The sequence below is a fragment of the Buteo buteo genome, chromosome 24, assembly GCF_964188355.1.
Source record: "Buteo buteo chromosome 24, bButBut1.hap1.1, whole genome shotgun sequence".
NCBI classification, from domain to species: Eukaryota; Metazoa; Chordata; class Aves; order Accipitriformes; family Accipitridae; genus Buteo; species Buteo buteo.
Window position 1 is genome coordinate 1,838,027 of NC_134194.1, and position 25,588 is coordinate 1,863,614.

Below are 25,588 nucleotides of genomic sequence, written 5' to 3' on the forward strand. Positions count from 1 at the left end.
ATCACCATTTCCTGACCTGCCAGGCAGGCACCGAGGATGGTCTCAGCATTTGAAAACCTGGTTACAAAAAGGAAGAGAGACACCTTGAAGTGGAGATTTGTGTTACACCTTCTATGGAAAAGTCATCAAATTCCCACAGATAATCTGCATTTGTAATCAATAACCAGGTGCAATAAAGCATTGAAACTAAATTAAACACTGCTCTACAGCAAAAATTGCTACATAAGTGACATTTATTAATGTTCTGCTATATTTACAGTTTTAACATAGTAAAACTCCAAAGTGAATTACCACTTGGCAGAAAGCACAAAAGTGCACATTAAATCTACATTTATAACGCATCATAGTCTCTGCTAACACAAATTATAAAAGCAAGAATTACAGGTATGATAGGAATTGTCTCAAAAGTCCCAAGCCAAAGAAAAAAAAAAAAAAGGCCTTCCTTTTGCAAGGTAATTTTTTATACAAAGTTGCAACGTGATCTTTCATTTTTACACTACCAATGTGTACTCTGAAAATCCCTATATAGTCCAAAAAGTAGGTAGTATGAAAGTAAAGTATACTACAACATTGAGAATATAGACTATTAAAAAATTAATACTTGTGCCACCTTCAAAATCATACCCTCTCCCAATTACACCTCAAGAATCTGTACCGCATAGACCCATTTTTCCTTTCAGCCACAGACAGCACAGGTGCTGTTGGATTTAAGCAGCAGAAAGGTGTGTAACCATAGCAATGCCATCGCTTCAACTTTTGAGATCATCCCTTCTGGCCGTCAGCATGACGCAGGCTGTACAGGACAGACCAGAGCCCAAACCCGCTCCCAGGATGGAGGAGGAAATAAAGCAAGCCTGTCCCCTGCTGGCTCCAGGGGCAGGGCTCATGCTACCGAAATCACTACAGAAACTACCTAGATAAGGCTTTATGAGCACGTCACAGACTCGACTGCAATAGCTTTTTCAAACATTAGCCACTAATGATTCAATGATTACAGAATTCTGCATTAATTATTAAAATTTTACACCTAGAAACAAATAGAAAGAAATGCTTCTCCTTTTTTTTTTCCAACAGTACTTTTATTTTTTTATGTATTTTAAAGCAGGTGATTATTTTTTCTTCTGCTCCAGAGTCTTGATTCACTTCCTGCAGGTGTCCTGTTGCTTCTTGAGGGAGAATTCACTAACGCAGGAAGACATTTGCCAGAAAACATCTGTCAGAGAAGGATATTGAATATTGTAACTATAGTTAGATTGTTATTTCGGATAAGAGAAGGATATAGTTCACAAAGAGTACAGGATGTCTAAAGGCTTATAAAGTATCTCAGTACACAATGACGTGACTCTAGCAAAACACTCAGTAGTTTTGTGCGTACTTTACAGTTCTGAAGAGTTAAAATTCCATAGGGGAAAACAGGCACTAAACCAGACAATGCTCTTAGAAACACTGGCATAAAAACATACAGGTGTATGAAATTACACTGCATTCGCACTATGAGAACAAATTTTGACTTGGTCTTTAGTTGCTGCATCCACCCAGGATGATTATGACTTTTCTATCTTTCTGTCAAGCGTGCTGGTATGAGAGAGACATCAGCTCTCATAAATCGTCTACTCCAGCCATGCTGGCCAGAACTGTTTAAGCCCCAGATCCAACAGAAACCATTTGCACTTGTCACACAGCTGATGTACTCTGCTGAGATGCTGCCAAGGATAATGTCCATTACTAGCACTCGCAGGCTGAATGGTAAACACCAAGCTTTCGATTAGATTCATTTTTACCAGTTATGATTTTCTGGTTTGCACTAATTATTCCTCTCCTCCTCCCCTTCTAATTTTCTAAAAATTATCCCTGCTCTAAAATGAAAATGATCATTCACCATGCCCTTTTCATTATGCTCTGCAGAGGAAATCTCATCTTAAGAACAATAATACACTGAAAATCCAAGTCTTTTGTGGTTCCCCTGATCAGAATTTAAGACTAAAGATTTATTTTCAGGGGAAGTATCGAAGTTGTAATATTTAGAAATTATTCTGGACATTTATCTCAATGTATCTAAAAGAGAGAGTGCTTTTTCAAAGCTCTAAAATGACCAAAAAATAAACAAATAAAAATTTTTAAAAAACCCTCTACACCTCCATCCTCACAAGCAAGGTCTCTAAAATTGTCATTTCAAATTCCAAACACAGAAAAATCCTGTGGAACAAGAAACCACACAGTTCCTTTAATAAATGAAAAAATAAGTTTCAGTAAAGAAGCAAAATCGAAAAAATTGTTCAGTGAGAATAAACGACAGATGATAAAGCTGATGCTTAAACACTCATGCTACATGACCATACAACTGGGGGAAATAAACCCTCTGGTGACTAAGCAGGAATTTGAGAGGATATTACAAATCCTGGAGGAGGTCATAAACCATAACTTTGTTAAACAGAACTGAAACACTTAAATAAATTGACTGAACTATTTTTACACACTATCACCAGTGGAAAACTCAAGCTGGAAAACACTGCACAATGGTCGTTTTGTGTAGCACGTTCTCATTACAGGCTAGAAACGAAGCAGAATCTTACGCAATTTGCAGTTTCTAATAAAAGGAAAGTGCATTTGGAAAAATCAAGCCTCAGTTTTAAAATCTGAACAATTTAATGACCCCCAATTTAAATCTGGGGTTTGTTTGGTTTCTTTATACCACTGTCCCAGCTGCAATTGCTTCAACCCTGTCTTGGGGAAATCTAGTGTTATTACGATATTTCTAAAGGGAGCATCATGTTGCACTCACCATCTGGGAAGCAACCTATTACAGGATTTCCTTCCCCTCAGGGAGGGACAGTTAATGCAAGGCCATTATCTGCTGTAAGCAGGAAATTATGCTAGAAGGGTTCAACTACTTAAGCCTCCTTCTTTAAAGTCCCATTAAGGCAGCAGCAATGTTAAGGTTCAGCCTCAAAGGGAAAGACTTTTAGGCATTAAGGTTATTGAAAGACGTTCAGGCAGGACAGTATGTTCAAGTATGTGGGAGGGGTTTGCAAAGAGCAAAGGTGTGCAAGAGTTTAATTTCTTCAGGAACTTGGCAGAAAATTCAAACAGCATGCAAAATTCAGACAAATTGTTCTTTCTGGGACATGAGCCAAAGACACTGGCACAATCTTCTAACAACATTTTGTGACCTTTACTCATGTTCAGGACATACCACGTGTTTCAGGCATGTGATTTATTCTGAAAGACACACTTGTCAAATACAGTGCATTACCAAGGGGCAGAGATTTTGTTCTTACATTGCAAGTCATGGAATCTAATGAATATACAATTCCTCAAAGCAAAAACTCAGGAAGAAATGTCAAGTATTCCTCTGCTCCCCACCAAGTCAGTCTGGACTCTGTAGAAACAGGAGCTGCGTATGGGATATCAAGAACAACTGTCTTCTGCTGCCTTGTGTTCTAAAAATATTCAGGCAAAGAAAAGTCTAGCCTAAAAGAGTCACTAAATAGAGTTAAAACCAAAACAGAACAAATTCAGGAAAGTAGAAAGTTTACCTTTAGTAAATAAAGAGAACTCTGGTTCTGGGGAGAGTGGAAAAAGTATCTGGCATCTTCCTAACCTTTGCATAATTAATAAATCCTCTGAGAAACAGCAGAAAACCTAGATGGAAGAAACACATTTGTCCAGTTAACACAGGTGTTGCTTCTTCAATTAGAGAGGGAGCAGTTCAACTCAAGTTACTAGTATGGGGGACCTAAGTCACTGCAATGCACAACAGCTGCTTAAATACAAGATTTTTTGATTTTTTTTTTAATCAATTACACCTAATCTTTCAATTTCAGGCTATCTCAAAAACAAACTTCCTTAGGCAAACAAAAAACTTTTGACTCCAAATGAGATCTAGTCACTTTCAAAGGAGGAAAAAGAAAAGAAAAAAAGAAAGACCACAACCCACTCTTCCATTTAAGATATAAGAACAGATACAACATCAGTTACTACGAAGACAAGCATGGTTCTCTTCTTTACTTCTTCTGGATGATAAATAGGATGCTGCCACCAAAAAATGACAACAAAAGGATAGTTTTTATGTGTACCTTTAAAACCTAGAAGGCATTCAGTAAGAGGAGTACTCCGAGGGTTACATTTTGGGTTTACATCTATACACATGGATTTTAATAGCCAGTAAAGCTATGCTCACAAAAGCCCTAATTGCACTTCACAGAGTTTTTAAGCGTGCATTCCCTCTCCCCCCCCCCCGCCAACAAACACTCACCTAGTACAAGGAAGACCCACCAAAGCCAATACTGGCCATCAAAGTAACCAGGAAAATAGGTGGAGAACTGAAAAAAACCAAAAAAAACCAACAACAACAACAAAAAAAACACACAACAAAAAAACAATACAAGTTAGAGCACATGGAAGTTTCTGAACACAATCCTATTCTCAGTAATTTCAGCAGTAACCAGATCAAGCCTGCTGCATACACACATCAGACCAACTCTAATCAAGGGGAATGGAACAGATTCAATACCCAGCCATAAACTCTTGCAATCAGTGGAGCAGAAAGACACTACTGGGCAAATACTCCTATTTTCCCTCATGTCTTTGATGCTTATAAACCACAGTTGCAGTTTCTGAAAAGAAAGATCAAGCTTGCAGCAGTGCATCACATTAATTACACTGTAAGGTTGGATAGCATAGCAAACAAAAGCACAGGTGAAAAAAGAAATCCCAGATCTGTGGAACCCTCTGACAAGATTTTCTGTTGGGAAAATAACTGCTTATTGAATGAAAGGCACTGACACTACTAGAGCACTGAATTTCACTGTGTCAGTGGTAAATACAGTATAATTTTTTTGTTTTCATTCTATTCAAGTTTAGAAACCTAACAAAAAGCTAAGCTTGTTATCAAAGTTTAAATCAAATCCACAGTTAAGGTCACTTGTTTCTGTCACACCCCTTAATTCAGCAAACAGTTCTTAACACCAAGCTAACAGATTCTGCATTTACAAATTATAATTCCTATCTTTTCATGGGCTCCAAATAAAGCTTTTCTTATATTTTCTCATAGTGCCTCCAAAAAATAGTTTGACTTTTTTTTTTCCATTCCTTCCAGCATCAGCACATCTATATCCTTTTTTTTTTTCTCTCTCCCCAGAAAGATTTCTCTTTCTCCCCCTCCAAGTTTTAAAAATACTATGTCAGCCTTTCTTGCTTCCGTGAGAAGAGGTCTGAGCCCTATCTTTGCATCAAGGCTCCCATAATACAAAGCAGTTCCAATCAGTCATCTCCCTCCTCTCCCTGTGTGTTCTGGTGGAGGGGAGCACAGTGGGTGTTTTAACAGCCTGGATATGCCCAGAGTTTCTATGGAAAAATCAAACAGAACTGAAAAGCTTGCTTCCTCCTGATCCCCTCCTGCTTGTGCCGCAGGCACGTCGCACCAGAGGGCACCAGCGGGCTTCTCCCATCCATGAAACAAAGCGGTGGCTGCCTCTTCTTCCTCCAGCAAAGAGCAAACCTCACACCTCTTAAGTCCCTATTTCCCTCTTCTCATCGGCTATCCCACATTTTAGACTTTTTTTTTTTTTTTTTTCCCAGAGAAGCACCTAAGGAACATCATACTGGAAACAAACATCCCTGTGCTGACGGCAGAGCTTGCTTTATCTGGATAAATGTTTTACAAGGATCAGATCATTGTTACTGCTCAACACACAAAGGCAATTTGATCCAATACAGTGGCTCTGTCAGAGTGCACCATACTTGGGTGTGCAATCTTTATTCTCTTTTATTACAATAATAATTCCAGCATATAAACAGAACAGAATGATGAAAAAGCTCTGCTCTCAGTGAATATGGGGCTCAAAATCTATTTTGTTATAAAAAGCTGAATTTATAACTAATTTCAGTATAAGTGAGATAAAAACAAGCTAAGGAAAGAAAGTACCAGTGTCTACGTACATGTTTTTGCACTACACGACTTACCCTAACAATGAGGATCCATTTAATAAGAGACAGACCAAACCCAGAAATGGCCCCGTATCGTCCTGCAGCTGAAGTAGTCAGACAGAAAGACAGGAAAAATCCAATCCAGTTGAAGAGGAATGCCACTGAGAAAGCAGGAGAAAACCAACAGGTCAAGCCCTCTTTATATTCCAAGGACAAAACAACATAAAAAACCTTGCACACAGGTTTTTCCTTGTGCTACATAAAAACATAAGTGTGAAAATAACTCTAGCTATTTTGGGTGACTGCCTGAAAACATATTAAGTTCCACCATGTACTTACTGAAGAAAGTTAGCATGAAAATGCCATCATTTCCTATCCTCAGCTGGTCGGTGTCGTCAAAGTCATCCCGTGTCACAAAGTCGTCATCCTGCAAATAAAAGGGAGAGAAGACATGGGTAAATTTAAGTCAGTCCAGTCCATACAGCAATCCCAATTCTGCATGTGGCTCTTCAACAAAGGGCCAGCAAACTGTATAGCCCTCTAAAAGCAGTGTACAATGGAGGGATATAAAATGCTTTGTTTACATTTAAGGAAAGCCCCCCATGGGGCAGGGGATGGAATCCTAAATCTCAAAAGGCTACAAATACAAGCAGGAAAAATTCCTGCTTCTCACCCTGAGATGATGCAGAGCATGCAATACTAAGTCACTGGCAGTACTTCTTAATTTTTTTTTTTTAGATAGTCAAGATCCAGCATATTCTTCTTCTCACTGTAAAGAATTCGCCTACTCATAAAAAAAATTAAACTTATCATCTCAGCAAGGAATTTGGCTTCTATGAAGAAGCATAATGAGCAGTGGACATCTAATGCTAGCAGGGGTGGAGGGAGAGGCTGAAAGAGATAACGTTGAAAAAAGCCAAAACCAAATAAAAAAATAATTATTCTGACAAAATATCATCTGTCAGACATTTTATCATCCTTGCATCAGCTACACTGACTCTGGAAAAGTCAGTTAAGTAAGCAGCAGGAGTATGAAGGGTAGATATGCTAGATGGCTGAACAATTAATCCAAAATCTTTAATAAAAAAAATAAAAAGCCCACAACAAAACAGTGACAGCACACACGGATTCAGTACCATGCCTCTGTCAGCTTGCCAAACTAATCTGAATAGCACATGCTGGCATTACTGAGATGTCTCACATCACCACAGCTGCCCAGAGGAAAATTTAAAAAAACCCAACAAAATTAGCCACAGAACTCCTGGTAGTGTGCAATATCACCACCTCAGAAAACTTAAAAAATAAATTCTACACAAGAAATGTGAAGGACATACAGCCAGCCAAGCGTACTCACTCTTCCAGGAACCAAGGGAATTGTGGCTTCAGCCTTGGTTCTCTCCGCCTCATCATAACTAGGCAGTGTTGTGGCCACGTTGTAAGATGGAGGCTTAGGAAATCCTGACTCATCCTTGTAGTCAAAATAAGCTGCAAAAAAAAAAAGTTATATGGAACATAACTTGTCAGTTCCTTAAGAACACCGTGTTGGGAAAGAGAAGCGTTTCAGATGACTTCAAAAGACCCCAATAGCCCAGACTGTTGAAGCCTACCCCTCCTGTCCCTTCCCCACCCTTCTAGCCTCTTGCCATCCCAAAACAGAAAGTAAAAAACACAGGAGCACCTTATCTAACATAGAGTAATATGCAGAGCACTACTTTAACATGCCTGGTTGTATTTATTTTTAAAACAATGATACATGCTGTGTCCCTCCTGACTTCAATAAACAGTAGTAGTCATATTTTCAAATCCAAGTGGTTTGAGTGAGTCAAAGAAGGATCACTGCAAGCCCTGGGCCACTCGTGACCAATTTTTCCAGAGAGAGACTCCAGATTGTTTTCTGATGGAGGGGAAAGAGATTGGAACAAAAAAATCGAACATAGCATTTCTGAGCCCCAGTCGCTGAGATGCACTTAAGGAACCAGAACTAATGGGACATCTTTACAGTTAGCGTGCCAAGGCAGGACACTCAATAGGCAGCTTGAGAAACACAATATTCAAACTTCTATCCAAGGCTGGCTGGCTGTTTGAGAGACTAACAGTATGTTGTTGCATTTGATTCACAAATCTTATTCGAACAGTTGACTATGAAAGTTCTGGAGAGAAAAAAATGAGAAGATTTACCTAAGCCAAAATACTCTGATACATAACCAACACAAAACAAGCTGGTTTGATAAAAGGTATTAGCGACATGACAGTATGATGATTCAGAAGAAGTATAATCCTTATGACCAAGTCCTTAGTTACTGAAAACTGCAGGAAGAGTGAATTCTTTAATCCCTTTTAAGTAACACGTCTTTTTTGGAAGGAGCACAGCATCATCCAAATGCCAAATAATGAGAGGGTAACCACAAATCCTCATAGCACTTTGATTTTTAATTGTCTTCAATCTACTGAGAACACTGCGAAATGTAACTTGAACACCACTTGATGGGATGACATCAGATGAACGTAGCCAAAATGCATCTTCTAAACCACAAGTAACAATAGTGTCTCTGGATCAATTCTGATCCTTTGCAGCCTTAGTAAGGATGCTGCAATGCCATCCGTCAATAAGAACAATTAAGGAGGTAAGAAAGAACAAAAGAGCAAACCTAGCTACTTCCTTTTGGTTAAATTTACCTGTATTCTCCGCAGAAATGCTGCTGTAAGGTGGAGGGGCATCATTCACCACTGGTGCAGTCTCACCTGGCTCCTCTTCATTCTGCAACTGAACAGACCCCCACACGAGAGAGGTTAACGGGGTTTCTCGAGTTCTCTGAAATTACCTCTGTAGTTTTGACTGCATATGGCAGACTCTCCTGGAAGAAGACGGTTCCTCAGCATCATGGGGCATGCAAGCAGTTGCTCTGCTTCCTATCGAAGTACTCCCACTTGAAATGATCAATATGACACCTCAGTTTTAATGTGCTTTTAAATCGTATCCTCACACATCTGGACTTCGACAAGACACAGCGTACCTCTTTTCCATATCTTTCCATTTCCCTGGCACTTCCTCAGATTCCTCAGCTCACACTGCTTAGAAGCTGCAGTTGCATCTGTTTCAGTCAAGGAAACAGCGGGAGATACCCAACAAAGACTCCATTGCTGCCTATGGCTTTGCTAAGGAAGGGGTTTTTTTCATGGATACATTACATAATGATAGATGTAAGTATGGATCTTGCCATTTCCCTTCAACCTTTCACACTGCATGACTGAAAAGGAGACAGTTTATTTTGTGCACAGTGCTTCCCACAGGCTCTGTATAAATAACCATACAGCTTACCAAATATACAGTGTCGCTTGCATGAAGCAGGTATGCAAATGCAGGCTTTGATCAGCGAAGCTAGCAATACCAGGCCAGAAGCATTCAAAGCAGAATGTACCAGAAAGGAATTTACAAATCAGCTGCCATTTAATTTTTTTCTTCTTTCCATTTCTAATCTCATCAACAAAGAAATTGAGTTTTGATGCAGAAAGACAACTCATTTCAAAAAAGCACCTTGGGACTGAACCACTGGCTTGAACAGAGAGGTACTACCCTCTTCTGTATCAACATGAAACAGCAGCAACCCTGCAACTTCTTCCTTAACATCTTGAACTATCCCTTCTGCACGGCCCTGCTAATACTCTTGAAGCCATCCATGATATTTTGCTTTCTTTTCTTTGGAGAGACATGTTGCTGTTCAAGTCCTTCCCAAGCATTTGATGCAGGGGGTGGGAATATGTTCTTATTTTACTTGTATGTATTATCAAGGGGAAAAAGAAAACCAAACCAAAACCAAATCAACTCACACTTCTAAATGAAGGTCTTGTTTTATACGTAACTGTTCTGCACCTTGTGTTTTCATTCCTTTTGCTGCCTAAGATCAAAGGTCAGACGACATCTGTGTCCTCTGTGAAAGTCAAAGCCAAAACTTTTTCAGATGTTTGAAGTGCAATTCATTGGATGTTTGCATCCAAACCACAGCTGCATGTCTGAACTGTGAGACATCCGAGTCCTACAAGCTTGCTGAGAAGAGCACGGATTGTTTCATTTTCTCTGCCATTAACTGGACAGCCGCACACCTCCATCAGCTGCACAACCACGAGCACGCACAGAACAAGTAATTGCAACTCGGTGGTTCATTGCACTGTGGCCAGACACAATGTCCCTGCTGGCTTTCCACCTCCTCGGCGTGGAGGCTGCCGTCCTCCCCAGCCTGCTGGCACAGCTGGTGTGTCATAGCTCCCTACGCCAGTTATGTCAAAAAGATTTTAAACACACCTGCTGTTAAAGGAGTTTAACCTAGTAAGGCTTAAATGACTTGGGTTAGCAGGTGATGATGACACAAGCAGTTCTGCTGGCAGGTCCAAGGGGTCGGCCAGAAGGGGGAAAGGGAAGAAACAACACTGGAAAACACTGGAAAAAATTCAGCAGCACTATCACCCACTCCAGCTGTACCAAAACAACAGAACATCACAGCCCTGCACTCTGTTTCACTGTCAGATGAAGCTCACCTTGCCACTCTAACAGCAGCCTCCATCCTCTCCCCATTAACATTTTCTGAACAGAAGAGGTGGAAAAAAAAGAAAAAAAGAGGGAGCTGGTCAGCCCCAAGCTTTCTGGATAAGGACTCCCCACATGGCACAAAACTGAACCACTTCCTTGAAGAAGGAGAAGTTAAGTGATCCAGATGAAAATTTAATCCATATTACACCTCCTAGCACAGATGCTGTGGCTGTCAGCAGGAGACACCTAAAACGCTGGCCCCTGGCCAGATGCAAACCCACACCAAATCAACCCCTTTCTGCGCCCCGGGAGCGAGGCCGTGTGGTACACAGGGCAGAGGTGGCAGGTACCTGCCTCGATGCCTGCAGCTTTAATTAGCCTCAGGGCACCAAGCAATTAACACGATAAGCTGCAGCGACTCCCACAACAGCAATGCATCTTCATCATTTTCAAACCAGCTAACTCAGCATGAGCCCTTACCAAGAAACAAAAATGCCTTATTTTATAAACCCCATGGAGTTCAGTCATTGGAAGAAAATGCAAACTAACTTGTGAAGTAATTGCCTATTAAAATAAGCTTTAAAAAAAAAAAAAAAAAAGCACTGCTGCAGAAATTCAAGAGCAGCCTGCACACAGCACGAGAGAGGCAACCTAAGGGATAATCCAGTAAAATGCAGAGTCAAACTAGTTGATTTAGTCTCTCCCAGCTTTGTAGTCTATGAATTCTCAGAAAATGCTCCACCATGCTTATTTTAAGTCTATCCATGAAAATTCAATACTTCTCCCCTTTTTGTCTTCTGCCTATGCAGGACCCAGTCTATTAACGAAGGAGGAAAGACTCGGACACAGTAGGGACACTCTGGATAACGCATGGCCTGCACTATCAGGTTGCCTAGTGAGGGGGTGGCAGAAATTAACACCCTAATGTTTGTAAGAAAGAAGACATATACAACCTAAAAGTACAATCACCAAGGAGGGGGAAGGAAAGCACTAGATGTGACAACACTGGAAGAGATGAAACAGAGGACACAGATAGTTAAGTATAATATTAATTCTTACCACTGGAAAGCTTACAAGGTTCTTCTTTCAATGGTAAAGAGAAATACATATTCTTACAACTACCTCGTGTGGGAGAAAGCAAGCTGAACTTACTGCTGGCTTCAAACCATTATAATTCAGGTAATGACACAAAAAATGCAGTTACTTTTTAAAGTTGAGCTAGAGGCTGTAGGAGGTATACAGATATAGAAAACAGATTTTTCCTCTAATGGACAAGGTACGCAAATGCCTTCCAGCCTTTTTAATGATTCCAGGCATCTAAAATTCAACTAAGTGCTTATTAGCAAAGCCGTAAGGGTTCATGTGACAGGAAGAATGAGTCATCAGACCTCGCAGGGCCCAGCTCCCTGCACTGTGCAGCACTGGCCCTGCGTGTTCCATCTGCCTTGTGCAGCGCCAGGTACGCACTGCGAGGAAGGCTGCGCACTGCGAGGAAGGCTGCGCACTGCGAGGAAGGCTGCGCTGCTCGGGTTTGCAGGCAATTCCCCCTTGGGCCACTGCTGAGAGTCTTCAGAACCCGGAGAACCTGATAAAAGCAGCGTTTGGCTGAAGTCTATTTTGCTGAGGCTGTGCGGTATTCTTTCTTTGAGTCACTGATGGATTTTAGCTTTTAAAGCATGATTCTTGTATTTGTGGCATTAAAAAACAGTCTTTACAGCAATGCATAGTTATTAAAACAAAACTTTGGCTGTGCTTTTTTCACCAGATTGCTAAAACAACAGAAAGTTGCCTGATAGAACAGGACAAGACCCGGGGCATTTATTTTCCCAAAAACACCATCAGAAGCTTGGCTCTGAGCAAGACATAGCCTCTGTCTGCCACTTCCCCTGCTTGAGACATATGACACGTAAATACACACAGCACAGCAGCATTAAAGTTCAAAACTTACAAAATGGTTTGAAATATTTCCATATAAACTTTGAAGAAAGGATTTCCAATAAATGTATTTGTTAACTCTTCCAAATTTTCTAAACTTAGCACATGGGCTGCTGACATAGTTTTGGATCTTTTTTTTTAACCTCCCCTTGCCCCAAGTCCTTAGGCTGCATGCAAATATTCTTTACACTAAATCAGCATTACTGCAAGCTTTGCTTTAGCAATATATCACCAGTAATATATTAAACTCAGCCATATATCATCAATGTTTACTGCATCTCAGTTCTTTTTATATGTTCTGGCATGCAAGTAGAACTGCACAGAAATCCCACAGAGGAATTCTAGGATGAAGACAACCCTAATCAGATCGCATTTTTGTCGTTACTATGGTTTCTCCGAGATTTCAAAAAGGCAGATATTTAGGCTAATGACAGAAAGAGAATCAATATTTTTTTAAAATGTGATAGGATTGATTTTTTTCAGAACAATGAAATCATAACCTTTGCGAGCCAAATGTTGAAAAAAATAAATAAATAAAAATGTGTATTGTAGCGTTCGCTACATATCAAGGTGCCACGCTTAGATCACTGGTCGGCCCGGACCAGGGAAAGAGACAGATAACACACGCAGTGTGAGCGCCAACTTCCGCCTTTTATTGCGCAGTTAATTCCTTTTATACTAACAAGGGGAGGTGGGGTTACAGGTACATCACAAGGCTGCGACTAACCCTCTAACTTTCCGTGACATCACAAGATCTTCTGAACGCCGACCCCTACAGTGTATCACTACAAAATTTGAGAGTACTCCAACAAGACAACAACCTGCCCACAAAAAGGTTATACTTCACTCCCATTGCAACACTCCCTAACTTTTCTCCTTCCATACCTCTGGCCTTTTGGAAGCAAGTGGAAGTTGCTGCCAGCTCTGAAGGAGAAGAAAATTGTCTTTATTGACTTACACTTCACTTTAAACATACCCTGATTTGAAATCTTGACTTTTGCCCAATGCTGTTGCAGATTCCTATAACTTAATATCAGCTTATTAATCAGCACGAATAATGACAAGCTATTAGACAAGTCAGCCCACGTGCATCAGCCCTCTCCTTGATGAGCAAATAACTGTTTTCTCCCGTAGGCACTTCCAGTTCATTTAACCGAAGGAGAATGACAGCCCCGAACAGTGCGTCTACCCCAGCTACCTGCGCTCAGGCACGGCATGGTGTGTGCTGTAGGTGACACGCTTGGCAGTCGTGCTGTCTAAGCAAACCCTCCCCTGCCTTCCCCCTGCACCGGGAGATGCTGACGCTCCTGCCCAAGTCTTGCGCTGGGAAACTGATTCTCCTCAGGGCCCTGGGCACAGCCCAGCTCTGGGGAGCGACCTCCCGAGCTCTCTGCCAACCTGAGCTACTCCTTCATTTTAATAAAGGGCTGAAAACTGTGCCTCCACTCCCCCTCCCCAAAAATGTGGTGGGTGTTTTTTTTTTTTTCCAGCTGGAGCAGCTCCCTCCCACACAGCGAACACACATCTGCACCCACACGGCGGGATGCACTGGGCAAGGACCAGACACCAGTGGGAGCATCTGCCTGAAGGGTACGTTTGCAACGCCCATCCCAGCTACCAAGGTAAAAACACAAATCAAAATGTATTTTATGTCCATCAAAACACAGCTTGTGCTCACGAGGATGTTGTTCTTCACTGACTCACTGCAGTTAAGAGCCTGACAACACGGAAATACACCTCAGTCCTGGGAAACATGCTGATCTAATTCCCTCACCTTTGCTCAAATGGGGAATTATACTGGCCTGGCTAGGCTGCAAACAAGCACTTTGGCCAGCAATAACCTGTGCCTAGACTGTCCTTAGATTTGAGCATTCAATACGGAAGAAGTAGGTTTTAATCTTAGATAGCTGTAATTAAATTTCATACACTTACCAAAGCATAAGGCCTTACCATAATATTTAGGATCAGATTAATGTTCTTCTGGACGTTAAGATATCACAGAAAGAATTCTGAATCTTTTAAGCATTTTTAAATTTTTGTTTTAATTGGCATAGGAAGAATGTTAAGTATCTTCAATGAAAAAAAAATCCCATTGTGCCACCATACATCAAATTTGGGTATTTCACAAGAGGAGGCAGAAACAGAATGAATAGATACACCTTAATATTGAATTTTTCTTATTAGTCCCAATGACAAAGAATAAGAATTCACACACACACAGAAGTTTTCCTACTTGCTTTCAGTATGGCTACTCTTAAAATGCGATGCCAAGCACATATAAAGAGGTGCCACATCTGTGAGCCACTTAACAACCTGAAAGCCTGAGGGACTGTTCCTACATCTGCTTCCCAGATGGGATTTCAGAGCCCCGCTGAATTTTAGTGATGAGAGAAAAGTCACCAAAGAAGCCCAACTAAGAGTCCAACACAATCCTGATATCCCAGAGTATTTTACTAAAAAGTTTGTATGCAAGGCTATTTTCTCATGTTAGAAAGGCTACGTGATGATACTGAACTACTACTGTTTCACTGTCTTCCCCAAGTCCTTTGAGTTTTAGAGGTGGAATATATATTTAATTCTGTAACTACTTTTTCACTTTGAATCACTAAAACCTTGCAAACTCACCTGACAGGCACTGATGCCTACAGAAGCAGGTGTTTCAGAACAGAACAGTGAGACTTTAGTCACCTGAACACAGACTCGGCTGGACATTGGGCAGCATCAGACAAAGCATGTGGCCCCCATCAGCTGCAGCAGAACCTAAGAGTGGCGGCTGTGCAAGAAGCGCGATTTTACTCTGCAACTTTCTTTTAAATCTTTATTGGTTTTATGTCAATGGACATCTCCTATTCTACTTGTCTGAATACAAAAAAGAATAAAAAAATGTGAAAAAACAACCTACCCTACCAATTTCCTTACCGTTCTTATCAGTTGCCTGTATCTTTAGCAAGCACATCTTCTGCACACTACCTCACCAAGGAAACAAACGGCCGTTGACATCACTAATTCTAACTGCTGACATTAAAAGATTTGGTATATTCTCACCTTTTAGTATCAATCTGCATGCCCATTTCAACTGAAAAATTAAATACCAGCTTAAGGTAAACACAAAGTAGCAACTGACATCTGCCTCCCAGTTTCACTCCAGCCTTCCCAGATATTAAGTAAGCATTCTGGTCCTTCATGGATTTAAACTGTATTCACATTCTATCTTCAGCAATATATTTCTTCTACAGTTTCACTGAAAGAAAACCAAGCAAATAGAAAAGCCTTTCTTCCTTACGTTTCCCATAGACACCTCCCCTTATGAAATGATTCATGATCCATGTAAGCCTCAACAAGTGGAACAGGAAGAAATATCACTTAAAAAGCAATGTGTCCTCATTATTTAAGACACCCACCATTTTCCAGGTGGGTTTACATTACTCATATACATCACATATATTTTCAAATGGTTCAAGTAAGAAGCATGCCTCCATTAACACACAGCGTAAACAAACCTATTAAAAGCCTGGCTATTTTTTCCAGAACGGAGGCTAGTTTCTATTCTAAGGTCAAAACACAGTTCTGTCACTGAACTCACAATCCAGGGGTTATGCTCAAAAGGCTTTAAGCCACCTAATCCTAACAACATCCCTGTGTAACTTACCCAAAGGCAGGTCTAAATGACAACAGCCTCCCAGTGTCCCTTTTTGGGACACAGCACCGCCCAGAATGATGATACCAGGGCGTGCTGCAGCCTTCCTTCCTCCCAAACATCTCCCATTCCCACCTCCAACAAGCACAGCCCCGAGTCACCCGGCCTGCAGAGGAGGAACCGAAACCAGCAGTCTGCCCTGGTCACCCTGCCCGGCTCCTGCTCGCCACCACAGCCTGTGCTCCCGACAGAAAGGGGCCAGGGGAAGCTGAGATCCTTTCTCTGGAGTTTTAGCTTTTTTTCTTCATCGAGCTGCACTTCCTCAGTATATTAGATCAGACTACCACATCATCCAAAGCCGTCATCACAGGCTATTTTTTTTATCACATTATCTAATGCCTGAGCAAAGCACAAGGACTAGAAAGTTAGCTTTAGAAAATAAATCACATGCCACTGAACACCCCTTCAACAGTGCCCATATTGGTGAACGGACACAGGTTGTGAGTTTGCACAGCTCCCCCCCTCCCACCCCCCATCTGCAGGGCGGCACGGGCTGAGGAACAGGGTGGAAGGAGAAACACAGAGGTTTCAAACTCAGTTACCGATTTCTGTTGTCCTCAGATCACCCTCATTAACTATCACCTTTTTTTCTGAAAGTACATACGCTCAGGGAATCCTACAAATATTTTACATGTTCAAATTGTGCCCACACCTCAGCAGCGCTGCTCCTACACACAAGTCAACACACCACTAACAACTCCCAGAGTAGGGGTTACACGACCCTGGCATTCTTGGACAGTATATCACACTTAGCTGTACGGGAACCGCCCAGTTATGAGATAAACTCCACTAACGCATTACTCCCCTCCCAAATTATCAAGTTTTATAATTCTCACTTCTCCTTCACTGCCTCATAATCCAGTAATTTAAAAGATTAAATGAGCTTGTTCTACAGGCAACGTGCACTCACTGTATTCAGCTCTAGCCTTTACGGTTATCAATTCACTACAAGTCTTTCTTCATTGGCACATGGTAGGTTCATTAATTGTACATTCATACACACACTACATTTCAATGTATGGAAAAAAAATTGACACATTCTATGCCAGAGAGACTCTCCCACCCTCTCATCTCCTCTTAATCTAAATACCAACTCTGCATCTTTAGTTTCACAGCTTGCAAGGTTTTTTTGGAGCAACAGAAGCATTAGGAGCCAATTCAGCAATAACACACTTTACAATACAAATACCAGGGTTCTGGCAGAGGGCGAGGAAAAAAAAAGCAATTTCTAAGCAACTACACAAAAGTAAATATATTTATGCCTGACTTTTCGATTCTGCACTCCAGTTACACCAGTCGTTTCACTGAGCCTCCATTATCTGTTTGTCTTTAGCAGTATAAATCCTTTGGGGCACAGCCTGCCTCCCTAATCTCTGCAGTACCACGCAGAGTTATGCTCTACAGCAACAGCGGTGTCTGCTACGTGTCTGTTGGATGTGTTAGCAGGATCTGGCGAAATGACAGCTTTACACATTTCTCTTTAAGGAAACCAGGACTGTGCTTATCGGTCAGGTAGAGAGTCACTGAAGAGCAACGCAATAGCGTCCTTCAGCACGTTTTGTCACCTATCTCCACGGGCTCAAGGTGATGAGACAGGAAGCTAGATCCCTTTGTAAACGACATTTGTGAAGACGTTTGTTGGGGTCAACACCAGTGGCAGGACTCTGATGGGAAAGGCAATTAACAAAAAGGCCTGGTTATTTGTACCTATTATTTCCAAGAACAACAACAAAGAGATCTGTCTTTGTAAGGGAACACGTCTGTTTTGCACAGAACAACAACAACAAAAAAAGCCTAAGTTTTACTTAGCTTTTACATTTCTAGTATGTAAAAACCAGAGCCCTCCAACTGTCATGCTGAGACTAATATTCTATCCCACTGGGAAGGTGCATCTCATATTCTGAAGAGAGCAAACCTACCCACGCTGAAAATGCTACCCAGGCAAAGCCATACCACAGAGATTTCTCGCAAGAACCTTGGTTAAGCAGGAGAGACCTGTGTACCATTTTGCAGGATTTCTGCCTTACTTTAAGTAACGAAGTCGCCACGTCTGCAGGTCAGGAACGTGCGCCAGCAGGAGCCGGGTCACACAGCGGGGCCCAGCCGACCCCGAACCTTTTCTGCGAGGCTGATACTCCTGACAAAACACGTCCTCTCCTTCAGGAGGCAGGGAAGGAAGAACAACCCCAAGTTTACGAGGGAGCTCGTTAAGGACAGTCTCTGGCCTATGGGGTTTTCAAGCTGAGCCAGAGGGAACCACGCGTGAAAGATGAAACAAAGTTAAGGGTCACCTCAAGACGACACGGAAGAAGTTTTCTCCTCGGGAGAGTCCAAGCAAAGTTCGCTGACCTGCGGGCTGGAACCCAGAGGCCGCGGAGCGTCTCTGCAGCATCGCGGGGGGGTGGGGGGGGTCGGAGAGGAACACGACCCTGCGGGGACAGCAGGTCGCCCCCTCCGCCCGGCGCTCCAGGCCGAGGCCGGCCCCGGGAGCGGGCAGACACCGGGCCCCAAGGGGAGAGGCCTGGGGCAGCGCGGCCCCGGCGGGGAACCGCTCCCCACCCGCCGGCCCGGCCCACCGCGCCCCAGCCGGCAGCCGAGGCCTCCGCCCCGGAGATCCGCGGGCCCCGGTCACCGCCCCGTTCTCCCCGCAGCGGGACAGCGGGCCCCCGGCGCCCGCAAGGCCCGGCCCAGGCCCGCCCGGGCCTCGGGCCAGGGCCGAGGCGCCGCCCGGCTCCCGGGGCCCCGTCCTCCCCCGGCGCGGCCTACGGAGCCGCGGCGCTCGCGTTACCCACCGCCGCCCGCCCTCCCTCCCTCCCTCACCTGCTGGTACCGGCCGCTGCTGGGCTCGGCGGCCGCGGCCGCCATGGCGCTCGGAGCGGGGCGACGGGGGGGGCCTCGGCGGCGGCGGCGCTGCCCGGCCGCCTCCCGACGGGCGCTGCGGAGGCGGAGGCGGCGGCGGCGGCAGCCGGGTCGCTCGTCGCTGCGGGCTCCGCTCCCGCCCCTCCGCCCGTCACGCTCGGTCGCGCCCGCCTCCCGCTCCGCCCGCGGGGACGGGCCAAGGGCCGCGGCGGCGAGAGCCGGCCCTTGGGGGTGAGGGCAACGTTGGGCGGTGGGGTGACCCCGGGCCGGCTCCGCTGAGTGCCCGGAGGGCGACCGAAGGCAGCGCCGGAGCCGGCCGGTCTGTGCCCAGCTGCGGGGCGAGAGGGGAGCCGGTGCCTGCGGGCCGGCAGGAGGTTCCCCGGCAGTTTTGTGGGAGCTGCAGAAGTAACCCCACAAGCTGCGCGCGCCGTGTGTGCTCTGCGTTACGAAGCTTCGCGTGTCATTAATTTTTCGGAGTGAAAGCTTCCATAGAAAGTGTTAAAGAAACCCAGGCAGGCAGAAAATTGACGCAAACGCGCGTCGAAAAACAATGCCGCCTCAGCGAGGACGCGCCGGGGCCAGCACCCACAGAAACCGGCACCGTCCTGAGCCACGCCAACCTAGCCTTGGTCGCATACACCCATCGCCTGTCGTCACCACCACCACCACCACGTCGTCATCGTGCCGGCACGTGCCCGCGCCGCCGGCAGAGAAGAGGGCCGCGACGTGCTGCGCCGCAGCCGAAGCAAACACGAGACGTTGGCCAACTCCTCCAAAACCACCGTCAGATCCTTCATATCCACATAAAACAGATGGCATTGCAGATTTGAAATCTCATTCCAAAAGAAGCACGCGTAGGAAACCTACACAGAGATAGAAGTTTGTTTATTCAGAGAGCTTTTGCGTGGAATGTTACATTGATTGAGAGACTTTCCAGCCTGCGTAACCTTTATTTTTGACGTGCGCAGTTCAGCTATAGTCAGGCTTGTACAAAACTACCCACATCAATCCCTAAGGTTGATGAGACTTACATATATCAGCTTTAGGATGAGAAAGGCTGAATCAGCCCTGCTGGGATTCCAAGCTGCAAATCCAGAGAGTTGCAAGAGTTTAAACCTGAGGGCATGGTTTTGAACTGCATACTCAGTCATACATGCCTTAATGCTCATTATTCAGTAGCATAATCAGGTTGGATTTTTTTTTTCTGTATTCTGTTTTTGCAGTAGTAGGTAGTTCACCCATGTCTTGGCGAGATGAATGAACATCACAGTTCTCGTGTTGAAGGAGAGGCAGGAGTGGTAAAGGGTTTTAGACAGGAATAACCTCAGAGAGTGAGAAATGCCAGAGACACAAGGAGAATGCAGGTTCCTTGCAACACAGTTACCTTTGAAGGGGCTGGAATGAGAGCTGCAGGCACTGACAGACTCCCTGGTTTCACCTCTCCCCAAGATGCACAATTTGCACTAAGAATCTCTCTCCAGTAAGAAGCTGTCCTGAAGACAGGCACAGATTTACTTGCCATTGAGGTGGGATTATAGCCTAAGTAAGGCTATAGCCACAGTGGTAATTAGCTGTATGCTGATTGACTTGGACATCGTAGAGACTAAAATAAGAAGCAACCTGTACATGTCCTCAGAAAAGATGCTGGAATGTATCCTGAAGAAATGATGAAACAGGTTGTATTGATTGCCAGCTGGAGGCAAATCACTGCCTAATTAGGCCATCTAGTCTGAGCAAGACTCATACAGGAGGGGTAATGGCATATCTTCCAGCTGCCTTCTATGTGTTTATTTTTTAGGTGGGGAAGCTCTGTAGAAAGATGATGCTGTGGCTGCAGCGCATGACTGGTTCTGCTTTCATTTCCCACGAGGTTTTAGGCAAATCTCTTCATGCCTCTGTGTTTTTTGACTTTTCCTCCAGTGCAAAATGTCTTTTCTCCCAAGAGATGTTCTGAAGCTTGAAGTCATTGCTTTTTAGTGGCTTCCGCAGGGGATGTGCTGTTAAAGTATTTGAAAGTAATTGGAAGTATTACAGAATTGCAGTACAGTGAGTCTTCTGAAATCCTAGCACTGTACAAGTGTTTCTCTAATTATTGTGTATGACAGAGCAATAAAGGGAACACTTTTAATCTACACTTTGTAATAAATATTGAGCTCTAAAAGCTAAATAATAAACCTCAAAGGCAGGGTGTTTTAAAGCTAGACTAATAAGAAATAAGCAGGACATTTAAACTAGATCTTTCTTAGTGATAAATGACCCAATTAAGAAAAAAGCAAAGACAAAATGTTCACGTGAGCTAGTGGGTCAAATTGTACCTCTGAAGCTCTCTGGTTTAATAGCTTAATCATATGCAAGCAAGCTGCAACTGGTAGGTTAAGAAAAAGTAAAAGTAACAGTGAAGAGTTGTTCATTAAAAGGATGGATTATCCACCCGTTTGCAATGCTGGGCTCAAGGAAGACGGAAACGTTATTATGACTCCAATCCAAAGACTGCTGGTATCAACAGAAACTTCACCATGCTGCCCACAAAACCTCGATGGAGTGCCGTCAGCCTGGCTGGGAGCTGAGCTGTTGCTGTCCGCTTTGTTCCTTCGTTCCCAGTAGCTGTGTGTAGTGTTCACTGGTTGTCAGTACATTTACATGCTTATTGAAAAAAATTCTTGTCATTAACTATAAATAATGAAGTGAGCAGTATTCCTGTGCCCCTAGAGGCATACATACTTAATATGCAAGAAATAGAATCATAGGGTTTGAATATACATATATGTCATGTCTTGTTTTCACACTGTGGAATAACATCTTGAATTATAGCTGTTTAATTAGGCTGAAGAGATCTGTTAAGGATTAATAAATGCAGTCTAACAGATGTTCCTCCCCAAAACATCATGAAAGACTTCTGCAACTGTGAAAATGTAAAGACAGGACAAGAAGCAGGAGATGGGTCTCTCATATGTAACTAACTTTGATAGAGCTGTCAATTGTTTCTAGCAATCTACTGATATGAAATTAATTTTACTTTGAGACACCACTATATACCTTGATGCTCTTCAGTTTCTTAATATTTTGCACTCAGTACCATGTTGTATTTGAACATTCTTTTAGCTTTTTGCCAGTTCAGAGCTTTTTTGAGAGAGTACAGTATTCTCATCCCGAGTTAGTTTAAAACCATGTTACTGATGTATCTACAGTAGGTCAGGGCCTGACTGGGTCTTTCTGGTTTTGCTGCCTCTTCAGAGAAATGGAATCAGCATGCAAGCGCACACCCCAGCTGTTTCACAGGCAGCACGGCTTCACACCAGGATGTGCCTGCCTTTATGCTGCCCAGTCAAACGTGCTCTGACACGGTCTCTAAAAGCACCTGGGGGCCCCTGGCCTGAAGCCCCATGACAGCCCCTGGCCAAGCAAGCTGCACCATACCTCATCCAACCTCGGCAGACGGCAGGTTCCCCGGCACAGCAGACGCAGGCGTGGATCTCTGTACGCAGCTTTGAACATGCACGCAGCTGCAATTTCCCGTGACTGTTTGTTGTAACAACAAAAGCTGCTCGGTCATGTCGGGTCTGCTGTAACAATGAGTACCTACACACAGAGCACAACCACACATGCTCTTACAGCCCAAGCAGAGCTATTCGTAAGCAGTGCCTCGTTTTAGTGGTGCAGAAAATTACGCCCCAATAAGCCACGAGTATTGTAAGAATAAGCAGCAGCAGTGAGATGGAAGACTTTCCCAACAAGACTTCTGAAATTCAACAGCAGAACTGAGGTTCAGATACTGGATGAAGCCGAGTTTGTGCTGACTGTGAGCAGGGTAAGGCAGATAGCTGAGCCCCGAATTGCCTTCGTCAAGCATAGCCAACTCTGTCTGAACCTGACTTTTGGAGCCCTAACTCACTGATTTCACCAGTGATCTTTGTCGCTCCACGATTTCTTCAGCCTACTGGAGAAATCACAGTTAGCCAATGGTTAATTTAATCTTGCTATCCAGATTAAATCCCTTACTGCATAGACTCGCAGTTTTTAACCTGGTGAGGGGTGAAGCTCTGCCAGCTTTCCCATGGGTTGCTCGTCTGCAAAAATGGGAAGGGACTGACATGTGCGCTCTCCGGTGCTGCCTGCTCATGCACCACCCTAGCATGTCAACTTGCTGTGACCCCCCAACAAACTCCTAACTGGGATTTGGGTGCTGCTGGGAGAGCTAAGCAGCGAGCAGGGCTTGCAGAAAAGAGCAGCTCCCCTCCAGCTCTATCCAACACAGAATCTTGTTTCTCCTTTTCTTATAAATAGTGTTGACAAGGTAAGTGGAACATGCTGGAGCAGGAAAAGGTGACAGATGGTAGATATTAAAAAGACTCTTCACTGACAGGATTTGGAGAGAGGGTCCTTCATGGACATAATTTTTTAATTGTTTCTTTTTTTAGGAAAAAAATCCCAGTGCTCCCAAGCAGTTCCCGGTAGCAAAAGCCATGGTCTATGAGCGCTGTTGACTCTAATCACTTCAACACAGAGAAAAAGAAAATGCTGTGCTTGTTAGAACTCCTTGGTTAAACTTCAACTTCTGCAAAGAAGTGTTTGTTTCCTTCCATCTGCTGCCTTTGCAAGGAAGGAAAATCAGCCTGTTCAGATACCAGGAAGTTCTTCAACATTTGAACAGCTAGCTGTAAACGCAGAAACAATAACATGCATAAATTATCATACCTAAAAATACCCTGCATGCCAGTCACACATATAACCCAGGCCTGGAGCAATTCCTAAGTAACGTAAGACTGTGTAAAGTATGCAGATACACGGGATGTGGGCAGAACGGGGCAGCTGTGGCAGCAGATGCACGTGCCTGGCTCTCTTGCATCATTGTAGTTTTTTCATCTCATCAAAACATGTTTTGCTTTTACTGGGAGCTGCCAGCTGCCTCCTACGTCTTTGTGCACCGTATCTGCCAAAGCCACTTGCACAGGAGATTAAATCGAGAGCCAGACCATTTGCAATAGACAGAGACCCACAGCATTTGAATTTAAACCAAATCCATCCTGACATTGGGGCTGTGTGAGCAGCATGGCAGGATGCTGTAAGGCTGATCCTCAAATGCAGCAGCTCTCCATACCTCTGAGGGGGCAAAGTGCAGTGAGGAAGGCAAGGCAGGTGGCAGGGGATGGGGTGACGGCTGTCCACAGGCCGCTCTGATGGCAGACAAACCCGACAGCCCACGAGTCACGTCACCCCGGGAGGGGATGTGGTTGTTCCCCTGCAGCTCACCACTGTGGGAAGTCCACGATGTCTGTTGCAATCAATTCCTATGTGGTCTGTGCCTCCAGTATTTGCTTTTCAGAAATCTCCGAGCCCTTGCCGTGTTTCCGTGGTAACGCTGAGCGATCCGATGTGGGTTATTTGCAGAATCGAGGTGCTGATGCACATTCCCTTCCGAGCCCTGCAGCAGTTTTGGCTTTGCACACCAGAAGCTGCAGGTGTGCTGCAGTAACGGTGACGTTTTCTTCAGTAACGGTGATGTTTTCTTCACCGCAACTCTGACATCAGCTTGGAGGTCAGGAGGCATGCTCACCAGATTCCCTCTGTTTAGTTCAATGCCTCGGTCCTGTGCCTATGAACCCAATGACGCTGTAATTCCTGCCAGTGTCCATGGGACCCATGGGTCTGTCGCACTGATATGACCTGATAGGAATAGCGGAAAAGCTGTCTCACCCAGAGCCAAAGCCCAGCCTGCCTGGCACTGCAAGAGAGCTGAGGATGCTGCTGCTGTCAGCTCTTCGTCCAGCACTACAGCCACCGAAATACTTTCCTGCCTGCCGGCTAACCACTGGTGATGGAAACACATGGGGCTTTCAATTTATTTAGTCTCTGTGGCCTAAAACTCTTCCGACTGTCTGGCTGCGGCCCGTCACACCCATCATTCCCCATCCAAATGCAAACCAAACCAGGACTTCTCAGCATCCACGATGAGACAATATCGGGAACATTCAGTCTAGCCAGGTTGTTTAAATCATTAAAATAAGAAGGAACTGCACTGCTGGATCCTATCAAAGCAATTTGTCTATTCTTTCTTCTAATGAAAGTGAAAAGCTGTCTAACTTTGAAGTAAGAGCTCTGCGTCTCAACAGTGAACCAAGACTTTGTGAGGAGAGATCGGGCCCGTTTCCACCACAGCCTGAAGGCAGCCGGAGCGAGAGCAGAAGGGCCTTTTGGGGCTACCACTGCTGTCAGGAGCAGCACAAACATTGGCAGATCGCGGTCCGTTCACTGGAGAGGGGCTCCTCTGCCTGGGACAGGGCTTGTGGCTTCGATTTAGGGATCGTGGGTCACTCCGAGACACCCGGAGCGGCTGAAGGGCCAAGTCGGCGGATCCCAGCCATGACGGGGACACGCCAGCAGAAGCCTGAAGCAGTAAGGACACCCGAAGATGTAAGTGCCTTTTGAACGCATTTGGGGAGAACGCTGGTCCCCAAAAGCTTTGTCCAGGCATAAAGCGCAGTCTCCGGCGTTCGCAGCTTCGGTTCATTGGAACAGACAGCCCTAGCAGCCCAAGCACTCCATGCCTGGGCGTATTCAACCGCTTCCTTGAATTCTAACCCTCACTTCTGAGCCTGCCATCCTCCGGCCTCCCCGGTCGCAGGGGCCGGGCCCGCCGGGCCCCG

At 44.3% G+C, this 25,588-nt stretch overlaps 1 protein-coding gene across 1 annotated transcript; it reads right to left on the reverse strand.

Annotated features, from left to right (window-relative positions):
• Positions 1–215: 215 nt before the first annotated feature.
• Positions 216–19,216, reverse strand: NDFIP1 (Nedd4 family interacting protein 1). The gene is made up of 8 exons (XM_075056210.1): positions 18,906–19,216; positions 8,605–8,692; positions 7,283–7,413; positions 6,268–6,355; positions 5,965–6,089; positions 4,256–4,322; positions 3,537–3,642; positions 216–1,213 (listed from the first exon to the last, which is right to left on the reverse strand). Exons 1-7 carry the CDS (start codon positions 18,948–18,950, stop codon positions 3,539–3,541), a joined length of 648 nt encoding a protein of 215 aa, XP_074912311.1. The 5' UTR covers positions 18,951–19,216; the 3' UTR covers positions 216–1,213; positions 3,537–3,538.
• Positions 19,217–25,588: the final 6,372 nt, after the last annotated feature.